The 14,328-nt window shown below is 41.2% G+C and overlaps 1 protein-coding gene across 1 annotated transcript; it reads right to left on the reverse strand.

Moving 5' to 3' along the window:
* Positions 1 to 160: 160 nt before the first annotated feature.
* Positions 161 to 3,083, reverse strand: LOC110952110 (cytochrome P450 1B1-like). Its single transcript, XM_022195489.2, has one exon. It carries the CDS (start codon positions 2,871 to 2,873, stop codon positions 1,293 to 1,295), a length of 1,581 nt encoding a protein of 526 aa, XP_022051181.1. The 5' UTR covers positions 2,874 to 3,083; the 3' UTR covers positions 161 to 1,292.
* Positions 3,084 to 14,328: the final 11,245 nt, after the last annotated feature.

Genomic DNA, 14,328 nt, shown 5'->3' on the forward strand with positions numbered 1-14,328 from the left:
GGCTGGCACATATCTGACAGCACTAACACTGGGTGAAATGCTTTGAGACTGAGAAATTACCATATTATTCTGGCCAGAGTTATAGGTTTAAAGGGGCATTTTCAGATTTTAATTCAACCCAATTTCTAACAATAAATTGACAATCAAACTGTACACATCGTATATTGACAATTCACTTTATTCATTTCAGATACAGCTTATTTCTTCATTATAGCAAGTCCCAGTAGGCCTTGAATGTTAAAACATCACAGATCAAATGCTTTTGCATTCAAGGCGTACTGAGGTAAACTTTTTGCCCTGACACAGACAGAAAAACACATCCCTTGGGCATTATAGCATCAATTTTTGAATTCAGAGAATTAAAGAGTGTTCAGTGACATCCACGTAGCTTTGAAAAAGTTATTGTAAACAAACATATTTTTGAGAATGCCTCTTGAGTGAAAGAAATTTACTGCACATGTGTTTTGTTGTACTGGTGAGACATGTATTTGGCATGGAAGCTGCAGTGCTGGAAGTACAGTAAAACTGAACCCTGGATGCATAAAGTTTAAGTGTTCATGGTCCACAGTAACATCTCCACTTCATGCTTTGAAAAGTGATGGATGCTCCTTGATGAAAGACTTCTTTCTCGCTTCCCAGCTTTGTAAACATGCACATTTCTGTCTCCCTTTGATCAGCATGCTCTGTTTATTGTGTTCATATGCTTTGAGTACAGTAGATAGTGAAACAGGTTAAAGTTAAATAAATTTATTGTCATACCTGAAATACAAAATTTTATAAAAAATACAACACTATGTCATAACTGCTTTATGTGGCAAAGGTTAAATATACTTTTACATATTATAAATCCAAACAATAAGTCATCAAATGACTTGATAACTTTCACAAACATTTCATATACAGTTATAATAGTTTACATTGACCTTTAAGGGATGTAGCTAATTTCTGCACACACACACCGTACATTTACATACTCAATAGTGGATGTAAAACTCAGCATTATGTACAAAATCTGATCAAGTATGGAGTATTTAGTGAAGCAGAAATATAATATCTTTCCACTGATCCTGACTGTCCACACACATGCATTTTACATCTTTGAGATCATATTCTCAGCCCTGCACCAACAGCAATTAAAATACAGACCATGTTTAGATATTAATTAAATATCCTTGTTAAATATGAAAAATAATATTACAACAGTATTGTTTAGCGCAGGCATATTGATACTCACTGATAAATGTCATTGGTGGGAAAGTGTTTGCTGGAGTCACAGTATTGGAACATGCTGTTCATGCCGGGGAAACTAAGCCGAGCAGCTTTCCCCTGAGCTTGGTGCTGACACTGAATTGGAGGGGCTTCAGTGTGAGCCCGTATGAGCAGTCCAGAGTGAGGGGCACAGAGGGGTTGCTCTCAAAGCTGCACTGGTGCAACAAGACCGCTGTAAATAAAAACACCTGTACTTTGGCGATCTGGTCACCGATGCAGCGTCTTTTACCTGTTGAAAAAATCATCACACCGTTGGTTTTGTCTTTATCGAGGGCCCCGTTTTCATCGAGGAAGCGCGTGGGGTCAAACACATGGGGGTCCTTCCACTTCAGAGGATCGTGGTTGACAGACCACTGATTGATGAACACCACTGTATCTTTGGGGATGTGGAGACCTTCGATGGTAACGTCTGAGGTGGTGGAGTGAGGGATGGTGACGGGGACGAAGCTGGTGAAGCGCATGGTCTCGTAGATGAAGGCGTCCAGGTACGCCAAGCTGCTTCTGTCCTCAATCGATGGCAGTCTGTCTTGGCCAACTACTTTGTCTATGAGCTCCTGCAGTTTGGCTTGCATGTCTGGGTATTTGACCAAGAGCAGGAAAATCCACTGCATCACAGTTGACATTGTGTCTTGACCCGCTCCGATCAGATCTGTGACAGTTGCTTCAACAAATTCTTTGGTCAGTCTGCTGTCTTCTCCATGCTCAATCACATTGATGATGGCGTCACTCATGTCCCGGGTCACCTCAGGGTTATAGGACTCCCTGTGCTGCACCACTTTGTCTTTCACAAAGGCAAAAAACTCCTCATTGAGGTTTTTGAAGTCTTCGTAGACACTGCGGACTGGGTTTGGGAAGGATTGGAGCCAGGGCATGACATCTACCAAGCTACCTGCCCCAACTGTCTCTCCAAACTTCTCCACTCTTTTCAACAATGTCCTGAACTCGAGGTCATCATGTCCGTATCTCCTCCCAAAGCAGAGAGCACACATGATGTTAGCAGCAGCTACCGTGAATTCATAAGCGGGGTCAAAATACCGTCCGTCAGTGCTCTGGCGCAAAAATACCTGCACCAGCTCCATGGCCTCAGCCGTGACGTGCTGCTCGAAGGCTTTTTTGGTCTCACTGTTTGCAGAGGAGAAGGCTCTGAGGCTCGACTGGGCAATTTTCCTGTGTGCTTTCCACTGTTTGCTGTAATTAGTAAAAGTCATACTCCTGCCTCCAGAAATCATCTGGAACGAGACAAAATTCGGTCTGCCTGCAAACTCTGTGCTGCGCTGTATCAGAGCCTGACGTATCGCCTTGTCTCCATTCAGGACCACGATGTCACTGCAGCCCAGTCGTATCTGGTACACGTTCCCATACTTTTTGGCGAGCTTGGCGAAGGTGATGTGAGGCATCTGGCCCAGCTGCATGGCGTTGCCCACCACGGGCCAGGCGAAGGGTCCCGGCAGTCTCCTCTTGAGCCTGAGGTTTCTGACCCACAGACAGGCTTCCAGACAGAAGAGGAAAACAAAAGAGGCGACCAGAGCGGGATGGACCTCTCCACTCCATTCCCTGATGATGCTGCTGCTCTGCACACCAAACTCTGTGTCCAGAGCCATCATGAGGAGCTGACTGCACACTTGTTCCTCAGAAAAGAAAAAAACCCCGAACTTTTCAATGAAGTCTGTTTGAATATTTTTGGAGTAAAAAAAAAAACAATCTCATGTATCAATATAAAATAATTTAAATATGCAAATCAAATGCCAGTGAGGTCATTATGACACCAAATAAAGTTGTTTTTAATCATCAGTCAGTCTCTTCATCAAGATTTAAGGCTTATGTGCCTGCCTTTTGCTTCTCTACAGCGTCTTATATGTTTTGCAGTTGGTGGGCAGGGCTCGGGATAACTTTCATACTCCTCCCATTGTGGTAGCCCTGCAGACCCCGCTAGATTATCTCTCTGCTGTCGGTCGCACTTAGAGGCGCGCACATGAGAGCGTCGAGGGACACCGTGAGCGAGCAGTGGAAGATGGAAAAAAAGAAGACTCAGCAACTGGTGACCGATTGACTTGGAGCCGCGTCGAGCCAATTTGTTTTACTAATTAAAGGACCGGCAGAGTTTGCACATTTCAAAGTGTGTCTTTCTGACACACATGATTTGCTCTCTGCCTGCACAGGACTCGGCGGGCGCACTTTGGCCAGAGGAAAAGTGTTTGAACACGGTTTGTCCGACTCTAGACTGAGGTTATTACAACTGAACAGAAGCAGGCGTAAATTAATTTTCCTTAATTTAGCGCGAACGAAGCGCTGTTTTTTGCAGCTAGTTAGACTTTATTGTTACCTTAATTTGCATGCTATGGAAGTTAAACGCATCCTTTGTGAAGAAGGTCTCATTGAGCCAGATGTGCTCAGAGTGCTTCAATGTATATTTAATCCATAACGTGCAATTTTTGTAATTTTAAAAGCCGGCAGTGTATTGATTTTCTCTTATTGTTTGTTCTGCAAGTTTAGCAAAAATGTATTTACTGTCACAGATAAAAATGTTTTTTTTTTACAAAACTTGTCAAATGAGTTTAATATGTTTACTCAGCTGCAATAAAAATGTCAGATTTTAGAATTAAAATTACATATAGTTCAGAAAAGTTAACTAAAATTATAATTTTCTTCTTAATATGTGCTCAAATATATGACTTTTTAAGACATCTTCAACTTTTTTCACCTATAATAAGAGATTATTTGATCGACTTGTCCAGTAATAATGTTGAATAATATTAATATTATAGTACACAGTTTTAAATATGTGTCCTCTATAAAATATATAATAAAACACTTGCATTTTATTTAAGAAAAAAAAATCCCTTCTTAGATGTAGTAACAGATTAGGCCCATTCACTCTACAGTCACTTTTCCTTTCTTGCTTCCTTCAGTTCGTTCCTATATTACTCATCTTAGCATCATAAAGTGGCAGAATAAGTCTAAAGGTTACACAACAAACAAGCACAGTAATTCAGCATGGACAAGCCATGAAATATTGATTCTCTGACTTTCTATGAAATCTTGTTTTCTCCAACACATAAACTGCAGTTGTGCGCAAAACTCCAGGTTACGTCACCACACAGCAAACTTCAGGTGACCCTCTTTGCAGTGATTGCAAAAGCAAAACGTAACACCAAAGCATGCAATGCATTTTCTTTTTTCCGAAAATAAATCACAAGCTTTCTACACCATATATTGTTTATTTGCCATTCACCACAACTAAGACTTATGGAAATCCTTTTGATTCTACTACTAACCTTCCAGTTAAAGCAGGTTTTATTTCCCAAGGCAAAACATTTTCCTGTTCTGTGTGGCAGACAAACTTTGTTTCTTGTTTTCCCACCAGCTGTGAAGTTTATTTTTGCAGGGAGGTAATGACCTTAATTGAAGGTACTAAAACATTTCCGAAGTGAGGCACAAACTTGGAGGGACACAAACTTCGCTGCCACACAGGCACAATCAGTCATTATCAGCAGGGGGGGGGGGGGGCAGATGCTGAAAATGACGTCTAATAGACTTTAAGAAATATATGTGTTCTACTACAGTTATTAGATGGTCACATTATTTTCCATGTCAGGGAGTTATGGATCTATTTTTGAGGTGAAAACGAGATAATTTATTACTATACACAGTTAAATAAATAATGTAACACACATTTTGAATCTCATTAATTAAATATAATGTAGAGCATTTATTGTCTGTTTCACCATAAAGTTTAGAACTGGATCTGTAATGCCAACCATTTACTGCTTTCATAGGATTTTTTTATTTTGTTGGTACACACCACCATTCCCACCACTCACAAACTTTAATGCATAACCGTTTCTCATTTTGTAAACAAATTTATAACAAGTCTTGAAGGCACAGTATGCTTAAGTTGTAAAAAAAAAAAAAAAAAAAAAAAAAAAAACGCCAGGAACTGCCCCTGTAGGAGCCTTTTCGGTGCCATTTTTTGAGACCAACAGTGGTTTACGAACCCCCTTGATAAACTGCTGTTTAGGTTTTGACATGTAAAGGTTAAACTTTTAGAAAACAACAGCTATCACCATTCCTATCCTCACAACTCCTCTTTGAATAGCAGTCTTCTCCTCTCAAACATCGCCATCAACGGCGTGGGCCAACTCAACAAATAGCAGCATAGCAACCATCTCAGCTCCTTCGTTGTTGCCGCTGTTTTGGGACGCTCGTAATTGACGTTGCTATTGAAGTTGTCACAAAATTATTACATCACTCCTACGCCACAATGGAAAGAGAAGGACTGAAGGGCGATAAGGGGGCTGTTTCTGTAAGCGTTCACGCCACCTCTCGCCCACTGCAAGCTCTTGCATCTGAAAGGTGTCAAATATAAGTAATCGTTTTTTATTAGAGCAACTAATTAGGTGCTATGTGTCATTGTTTCACAATAATGATCCCTAAGCAGCCTTTACAGATGTCGATAGTTTTCAGATCTCTGCCTGAGAGCTGTTCGTCTTAAGAAATGCGGTGTGGCTGAGCACCAAAGCCTCCAGAATGATTCCTCGGTTAACCAGAGACATAGCAATGTCTTCCAATACACTGCCTGCACTGGGGATGACTGTTTCTCCTCTCCGCCGCTCCTATAGGGGGAATCCCCACCCACCCACCTCCATCCACACCACCTCCTCCGTCTCTTTGCTTCAGCCTGCTCCTCACACACATGTGGCCACTCACATCCCCATCACGCTAATTAGAGCCAGGTTTGTGGCTGAGGGAAGGGGGTGCTTGGGTGGTAGGGCGGGTAAGGGGAGTGCTGGGGTGCAGCTTGTGTGTGTGTGTGAGGAGGAGGGGGTAGACGGCCGGGAGGGGGTGTCATGTGTGCGTTTTGCGTGTGGCTGCCGTGTTTGCCTGTGATTACCCCTTGTAACCTGGCTGTGAAAGGTTGGCCCTGACCCTGCGTTGACTCTGGCTGAGGCGGGAGGATGGGGGGCGGGGGGTAGTCGGAGGGGGCTGGAGGCAGGGATGGGGTGTGTGCGCGACGCTGCATGTCATGCGCTGGCGGGTGGGCGCTCACTGTGTGGAGACAGGACCAATGGTAGGCCAGGCCGCCCCGTCTCTGGAGCTAATCATTGTTTACTAGTCTCATTTCCACTTCTCAGTGAGCTACTGTCACGCACAGCACCGACAGGGAGGAAGGAAGAGGGAAGGAGGTGGGGGGAGAAGGGGGGGAGTTTTGGGGGGAGAGGAAAGCCAGGGGTCCAACAGGCAGTTGGGGAGCTGGTGGGACTTGTAAAAAGGGGAAGAGCAGAATGAACGCATGAATCTGAGAGAAGATTCAAGAGAACAAAGGTGAGCCAAGACCGAAAAAGCTGCGGCCAAAAACAACCCAGACAAACGAGTAAACAGACCAACAAAAACATCCTCTGGGCCAGCGCCATCTCAGGCGGCCGGGAGGTAACCACCGGACATTGCTAGTTAGAGATGGTGATGTTTGAAATGAGAGTGTTTTCTTCTGCCAAACCACAATATGAGGAAAGAGAGATACTTGGAAAAATTGCTGCTGTCTGACCTGATTGTTGTTTGTGTGTAAAAAGCCTGAGAAAGGAGAAGAAAAAGCAAAATTCACTTCAGCAGGGATACAAAAGGGGCTGGTGGTAAAGCAAAAAGGAAGCATGTTTAGCTTGTGGATACCTTTGTTTACAAAAAGCACCATCTCAGTCTGAAAATATAACAATACAGTAATTTAAAGTTGCATTTTGTGAGTGATAACCACATTTTTTGGCCCAATATTACAGTTCCTCTTACTGTTTCAGTGCATTTTAGCACTTTTCAGCACATTGTTTTTGATTCAAGGCACTGAATTTTACTGATTTGTACAAAGTGAAAGGCTAGCTTGGTGAACACTGTGAAACATTTAGCAAAAGGTCCTTAGTGCTTCTTGAAGCAGCAAACCAAAATTCAGGAACCAAAGGGAGAAGTCCAGGTACCCTCTACTTAGTTACAATGATAGGTGTATCCCTCAGGAATTAACTGAGCCCAAAGCAGAGCTAAAAGAGTGAATATGAGTTTAAATCTTCTGGTGGAAAGAAACATAACTCTTGAAGAAAACTAATATTGCTCAATTTCTGGTCGATGTGTAAACAGGTGAATATTTGCTATCATAATTTGCCCAAATGACTTTATTAGGTGGAAATGTTGTCAGTGAAGTGTAAGTAGGCTACTTCACATTAATAAAAATTGAACTATATTCTTATGTCATTTAATTAAAGAATTAATTTAATTCAAAAGTGGAACACAGATGATTTAATCCAGCATCAGAAAGCGCAGCGTGTGTTGGAGATATTTTAGAAAAAATCTAATCCATGCTTAGATAGCATCATGACAGAAATTCATGTTTACTTTTTGATTTTTTTAAATTCAAAGACAAAAAGAAAACAACAATACAAGGCTTTTATACACCATGACCATTGTGTGCGTATTGTCTTACAAACATTCGACCACATACAGCACAGTGAACCTCAAGCACACAAAGCGGGGCAAAATCATTCCGAATTTAATTCCTTGTTTTTGTACTTGTCAATAATGTCTTCTCTGAAAGCCTTTTTCACAATAAAAATAATCGATAGTGAAGCTCAGACAATGCCATAGTGGCTCCAATGTCTTTTGCTCATTTAGAATTGGGACAAAAGAAAGAAATTTCCCAGGAATATCTCGATATGTCCACTGCGTTTAGACCCTCTGCTGCGTCCAAACATGTGTCACTGTATCAAACAACCCACATAAGAGAGGAGACCACTACTTTGGGAGAGCACTTTCCTGGAATGATTTAAGGCCCTCGGTTAAACCATGAAAACGTGGATTTAGACTCTTTCCAAAAGTTTGATTTTTAACCTTATAGCACAATATTTTCTTACACATGCTGCCCTTTAATGTGGTCCTGTAGTCTAACATAGCAGCATTAAAGTCAAGGTCAGGGCTTTGATTCCACCCAGTGACCACCCACACTGCTCATTTTTCACACTTATAACATGGCAGGGCACTTAAGAATTAATCAAAGGAATGATGTTAAGGTAAAAATGTGATCCGATCTTCCAGACATTTGGTTTTAGTATGAAACGCTTTTCCACACAACAGCTTTAATTCAAGATCCTGGGGCTAAGGATGGGCCATAAATACAAGTACAAGAGGAAAAAGTTACTAAAAAATGCTGTTATATCATAAGAAAGTTCAGTAAGGTCACAAACCATAATGCAGGTTGCTGCAGGCAGACTTCTTTTATTTCTTTTATTATTAATAAATTAACTTATTAGGATAAAATATTGTGTGTTTTTTCTGTTCCACTCCCCCTAGACTGGGCTGTTTCCCTCTTCACTGTGTGCAGGCTGCGTGATAGATCTTCACCTAATGTGGCACCCAGGACAGGAGCCATGTATTATGTACAGTACAGGGATTTAAAAAAATTTTTTTGTTTCTAATCCCGTAGAGTTTTGTGCGTGCGAGGGGAGCGGAGCGGGGATGAGCTTGCGTGCCATGCCGGCCTGGCGTGCGCGGAGCTCGGTCACTGAACTCCGGCTTCCACGGGGAGAGGAGGGGGGTAGGAGGGAGGTGTGGGGCTGTACTGAGTGATTAAAATGAGACAAGGGAGAAAGCACAAGTAGAAATGGCTTCCAGATGACCCCGACTACCCGAAGCCCATCAAAGACAGGCTGAGACATCAGTAGGATGAGGCTTGTTACACGTTTCCCACCTCCTGTCCCATATAAGAACTACAATATCATATGTAATACTTAAAGAAAAGAGCACACCTCTGTAGTAATACTGCAAATGCAGTCAGTTTAATGAAGGATTATGGTGAAGCCGTTCAGTATTGTCAAATTCCAGTTGAAAAAGCCATTGAACAAATGCAGTATCCTATGATCAGAGGACACTGTGTTAAACTGACATTTGAGTATAAATAAATCTGGATATTGTTCTGAAATTTTCTTCAGACACGCCATTCAGATTCTTTACTTTGAACTTTCTCCTCTGCTCAGCCATCCATGTAACTTTGCAAAATGATGTGGGCTGTGTATCATGACATTTTGTATTTTATGCTGTTTTTATCCAAATTTCTTTCAGGTTTGGTTTTGGAAGAAATATTTGTTTGGTTCAAGAACTTTTCTTTTTGGAAAATGCGGCATTGTTGGTGTCAGAGCCTCAGAATGTGGACTTGAAATTGTTACAGCGTGTACGCAGACCTTATCAGTTCTGCTTTTTACTTCGAGTGTTCCTATAAGATTCTTTTTGATATACACTCAACAAAAATATAAACGCAACACTTTTGTTTTTGCTCCCATTTTTTATGGGAAGAACTCAAAGATCTAAACCTTTTTTCACATACACAATATCACCATTTCTCTCAAATATTGTTCACAAATCTGTCTAAATCTGTGATAGTGAGCACTTCTCCTTTGCTGAGATAATCCATCCCACCTCACAGGTGTGCCATATCAAGATGCTGATTAGACACCATGATTAGTGCACCGGTGTGCCTTTGGCAGGAACTGGTACACGCTGGCGTATGCGCCGATCCAGAGCATCCCAAACATGGTCAGTGGGTGACATGTCCGGTGAGTATGCTGGCCATGCAAGAACTGGGACGTTTTCAGCTTCCAACAATTGTGTAGAGATCCTTGCAACATGGGGCCGTGCATTATCCTGCTGCAACATGAGGTGATGTTCTTGGATGTATGGCACAACAGTGGGCCTCAGGATCTCATCACGGTATCTCTGTGCAATCAAAACATTCAATACACGAGCAACAGCTTGGGTTGACATTCCTGCTGTCAGCATGCCAATTGCACGCTCCCTCAAATCTTGCCACATCTGTGACATTGTGCTGTGTGATAAAACTGCACCTTTCAGAGTGGCCTTTTATTGTGGGCAGTCTAAGGCACACCTGTGCACTAATCATGGTGTCTAATCAGCATCTTGATATGGCACACCTGTGAGGTGGGATGGATTATCTCAGTAAAGGAGAAGTGCTCACTATCACAGATTTAGACAGATTTGTGAACAATATTTGAGAGAAATGGTGATATTGTGTATGTGGAAAAAGTTTTAGATCTTTGAGTTCATCTCATAAAAAATGGGAGCAAAAACAAAAATGTTGTGTGTAAAATTATGGATCTCAACATATGTTCAGAGGTTACTGGCAGCCTGCATGCTGTTAAAATTGATAGTAAGATTTGGCTCTTGGTTGTTCCTTTTTGTACAGGTCAGTGTATAAGACTGTATAGGATCTTGGGTGGCAGCAATCACAGTCAGGTTGTTCCATCTGTCATTCTTCAACCGTGAAATTCAACCTGTAATGTAGTATGCTTTATAATCTTTACTGTGGAGAAAGATAGGAAAGATGGACAGCAAACGTCTGCCCTGAGAAGCACCAGAGGGTAACATTTATGAATGCTTCCCAAATCTGTAAACCAGTATGAATATTAACTATCTTCTTTAAACATACACCATATTTTTCAGATTTAAAATGCTGGGACAATGTTTAATCATAGTATGACACATGGTAGAACTGCATTCACAACTTCAATTAAATAATGCTCATTGTAATTCCTCTTGACAATCAGTACTCTCATAGTTCTATCTTTTCAGATATCTTACAAACAGAGCTGCTCTCATGACTTAAATATCATCTTTTGCAACAAAAGTGCAGTAGAAATCCACCTTGAATAATCAACTACACGTGTAGAAATTCTTACACAGCTGAAAACTAGACAACACTGATTGTTTTCTAATGCTAGTCCACTAAGGCATGGTCATTTATGCAACATAAATTGGTGTTTTTATATCTTGTCAAAAAGAGGCAAACAAATACAGAAGATAATTTTAAAGGGGACAAGATAGGACATCAGTTTCTGAGAGAATAAAACTTCAAAATCAAGTGGGTAGACCTGTGAAAACTAGCAGCAGCAAGGCTGAGATAAGCTTAATCTTGTGTGGAGTGTGATCATGGTTTCCTATTTTGCAAGGCCAAGCTTACATATTTGGAAGCCACTGGGTTCCAGATCTTTTACAGTGTTCCCGGGAAGAAGTACTCAAAGGGATTTTCCAGAGGCACGATTACCTGAAAGTCTGGCTTTACACTCCTTTTCACTTTGTTCTAGCTACCATTAGTCATTATCCAGAGGTTTTTAAAGCACAATGTTGCATTATGTCATGTATTTTATCCATAATTACATAATTTTTCCGTATCGTGTCTTGTGGATTCTGCATTTCCCCCGTGAATGCCCTATTATAAAATGTTTACTCTGTTGTTGTGTGTCGGTATCTGCAGTGAAACACTGCATCAACAACACGATTGAGCATTTTGGGAACAACAGCAGCGCCTCAGGCTTGGTCATGTAAATTATTTGTATCTTCAGTAGTACTAAATTAAAAAAAATTTAATTTAACTTTTAAAAAAAGTCAAAAGAAGAACATGCAGTCATAGTAATTTGTTTATGTTCATGTAATCAGCATTTGTTTGTTAAAAAATTTGATACGACCAGGACTTGGACATTTCAGATACTGTCTTTGTTCGAGGTATTTTCGATGCAACGTATGTAGTGTTTATCGTAAAGGACTTTTTTAAATGCCAAAATAGATTGTGTGTGGCTACAAAAGTGTACTCTAATTCTGATGTAATTTACCAGAATATTCCAAATTCCAAAAGCATCTCTCAAGAAATACACATAAATTAGTCTTTCCAACTTCTGTGGGTATTTCTGAAAATACTCTGTACAGATTTTTTAGTGTAAAGTTTGTAACATATTTCATCATATCACTGCACTTCAGAGCCCTGTCGAGTCAAAATTAATGTTACTTGATGAAGAGTATAAGGCTGCCATGCAAAAGGTTAAATAGAACCCAGAATGTGATTTTACTTCTCCATAGTAGGGATAGGACATGAAGCAGACTTTTTATCTTTGGATATAAAACAGTATTTTTCTGTTTCTTTTTTATATTTTGTATTGACACACATATTTATGAAAAGTTTCTATTCTCTGGCCCTCTTTCAGACACACTGTCCCATGCTGGGATGTCTGCAATAGTGACAGCTGAGCTGGTGTGATCAGAGCCACAGGCACACTGAACATTACGTGCAGTATGGATACTACCAGCGGGTTGCTCTTCTCATTGTGTAATTGGGCGGATAATGTTCCGTGATTCCCTCTCTTTTTCACCTCCATATGTTCCGCTTGAGCAGTTCGGTGCATTTTAGTATCCTGAAAATGAAGCCGGGTCAGCGAGCGGTCAGGTTACCCCCCTCCACTGCTCCAGTTCTGCAGATAAGCTGATGGTATCACCAAACTAATGGGACAGAGTCCTCAGAGGGCAGAGTTCAGCCATTGTCCTGGACCCCAAAGAGCCCTGCCGTAGTCTCACCAATGCATATTTATCAGGGAAGGGAAATAGTTTGCATTTTAATTCATAAATACTAGAATTATAGATAAAATTATAACATGTAAGAGGGATAAGAATAGAATATGTGATGACAGAACTCCAACAATGATTTTTACAATAGCAACAGAGATATATAAATGGGTGAATCCGAATCGGCCCTTTATGGCCAAGTACATACACAACATACAACGAATTTGGTTTTGGCTGTTGTTGTCACCCTAGGAATAAGGAAAAAGAATAATAAAAACTAAAGAAAGAAAAAGAGGGGGGAAAGTAGTAAAAATAACTGACATAATATATAAAGATATTTACAGAGCTAGAAAGGAATATGTTAACACAGTAGTGCAAAATATGTGCAAGAGTGAGTACCTAAAGCTGTTTGTTATTTTGCTGAAGTTGGAGTAAGCATAGCGTTGTTGGAGCAGAGTGTGAAGTAAATGTGTGTGGGTGGGCTTATATTAGTCGTTTGTGCTTTATGTACCACACGCTCCATTTGCGCGCCACAGCCCTGTGGGCTCTGTCTGGGATTGTAAATTGTTAAGCAATTACTGTGGAGCAGAAACTTTACCAGGACCAGTGAATTCACTTGATTACCTTTAAATTATGACTGCTGAAGACTGAGTTCCAGTTTGGCCAACTTTGTCACAACAATTTCACTTAAATTCTCTGTCAATGTCTTCCTTTTTTTATCAGGAATAACATTTCAATTGACTTGAGGCTTAAAACTCCTTCTGCAACAAATATGCCTCTTTATGTGTTTGTCCAGGAGACCAGGTGGAAAGGTAGCAAAGCTAGAAGTTTAGGAGCAGGGTTCAAGTTGTTCTACCATGGTGTAGATAGGAAGAGAAATGGAGTAGGAGTTATCTTGAAGGAGGAGTTTGTTAGGAATGTCCTGGAGGTAAAAAGAGTGTCAGATTGAGTGATGAGCCTGAAGCTAGAAATCGAAGGTGTGATGTTCAATGTTGTTAGTGGGTATGCTCCACAGGTAGGATGTGAGTGGGAGGAGAAGGAGAAATTCTGGTTGGACCTTGATGAAGTGATGCAGAGCATCCCTAGAAGTGAGAGAGTTGTCATAGGTGCAGACTTCAATGGACATGTTGGTGCAGGAAACAGAGATGATGAGGAGGTCATGGGCAGGTTTGGTATCCAGGAGAGGAATGCAAAAGGCCAGATGGTGGTTGACTTTGCAAAAAGGATGGAAATGGCTGTAGTGAATACTTTCTTCCAGAAGAGGCAGGAACATAGGGTGACCTATAAGAGTGGAGGTAGGAGCACACAGGTAGACTACATCTTGTGTAGATGGTGTAATCTGAAGGACAGTGACTGCAAAGTAGTGGCAGGTGAGAGTGTAGCCAGACAGCATAGGATGGTGGTGTGTAGGACGACCCTGGTGGTGAAGAAGATGAAGAGGGCAAAGGCAGAGCAGAGGACCAAATGGTGGAAGCTGAAAAAGGAAGAGTGTTGTATGACTTTCAGGAAAGAGTTGAGACAGGCTTTGGATGGTCAGGAGGTGCTTCCAGATGACTGGACAACTACAGCAAATGTGATCAGGGAGACAGGTCGGAGAGTACTTGGTGTGTCATCTGGAAGGAAAGGAGATCAGGAGACTTGGTGGTGGAATGAGGAGGTGCAGGAATGGATCCAGAGAAAGAG

The sequence above is a fragment of the Acanthochromis polyacanthus genome, chromosome 1 (assembly GCF_021347895.1).
Source record: "Acanthochromis polyacanthus isolate Apoly-LR-REF ecotype Palm Island chromosome 1, KAUST_Apoly_ChrSc, whole genome shotgun sequence".
NCBI classification, from domain to species: domain Eukaryota; kingdom Metazoa; phylum Chordata; class Actinopteri; family Pomacentridae; genus Acanthochromis; species Acanthochromis polyacanthus.

Bases quoted from the DNA above. Each gene is read 5' to 3' on its own strand.
- LOC110952110 (XM_022195489.2), bottom strand. From the start codon at position 2,873: ATGATGGCTCTGGACACAGAGTTTGGTGTGCAGAGCAGCAGCATCATC.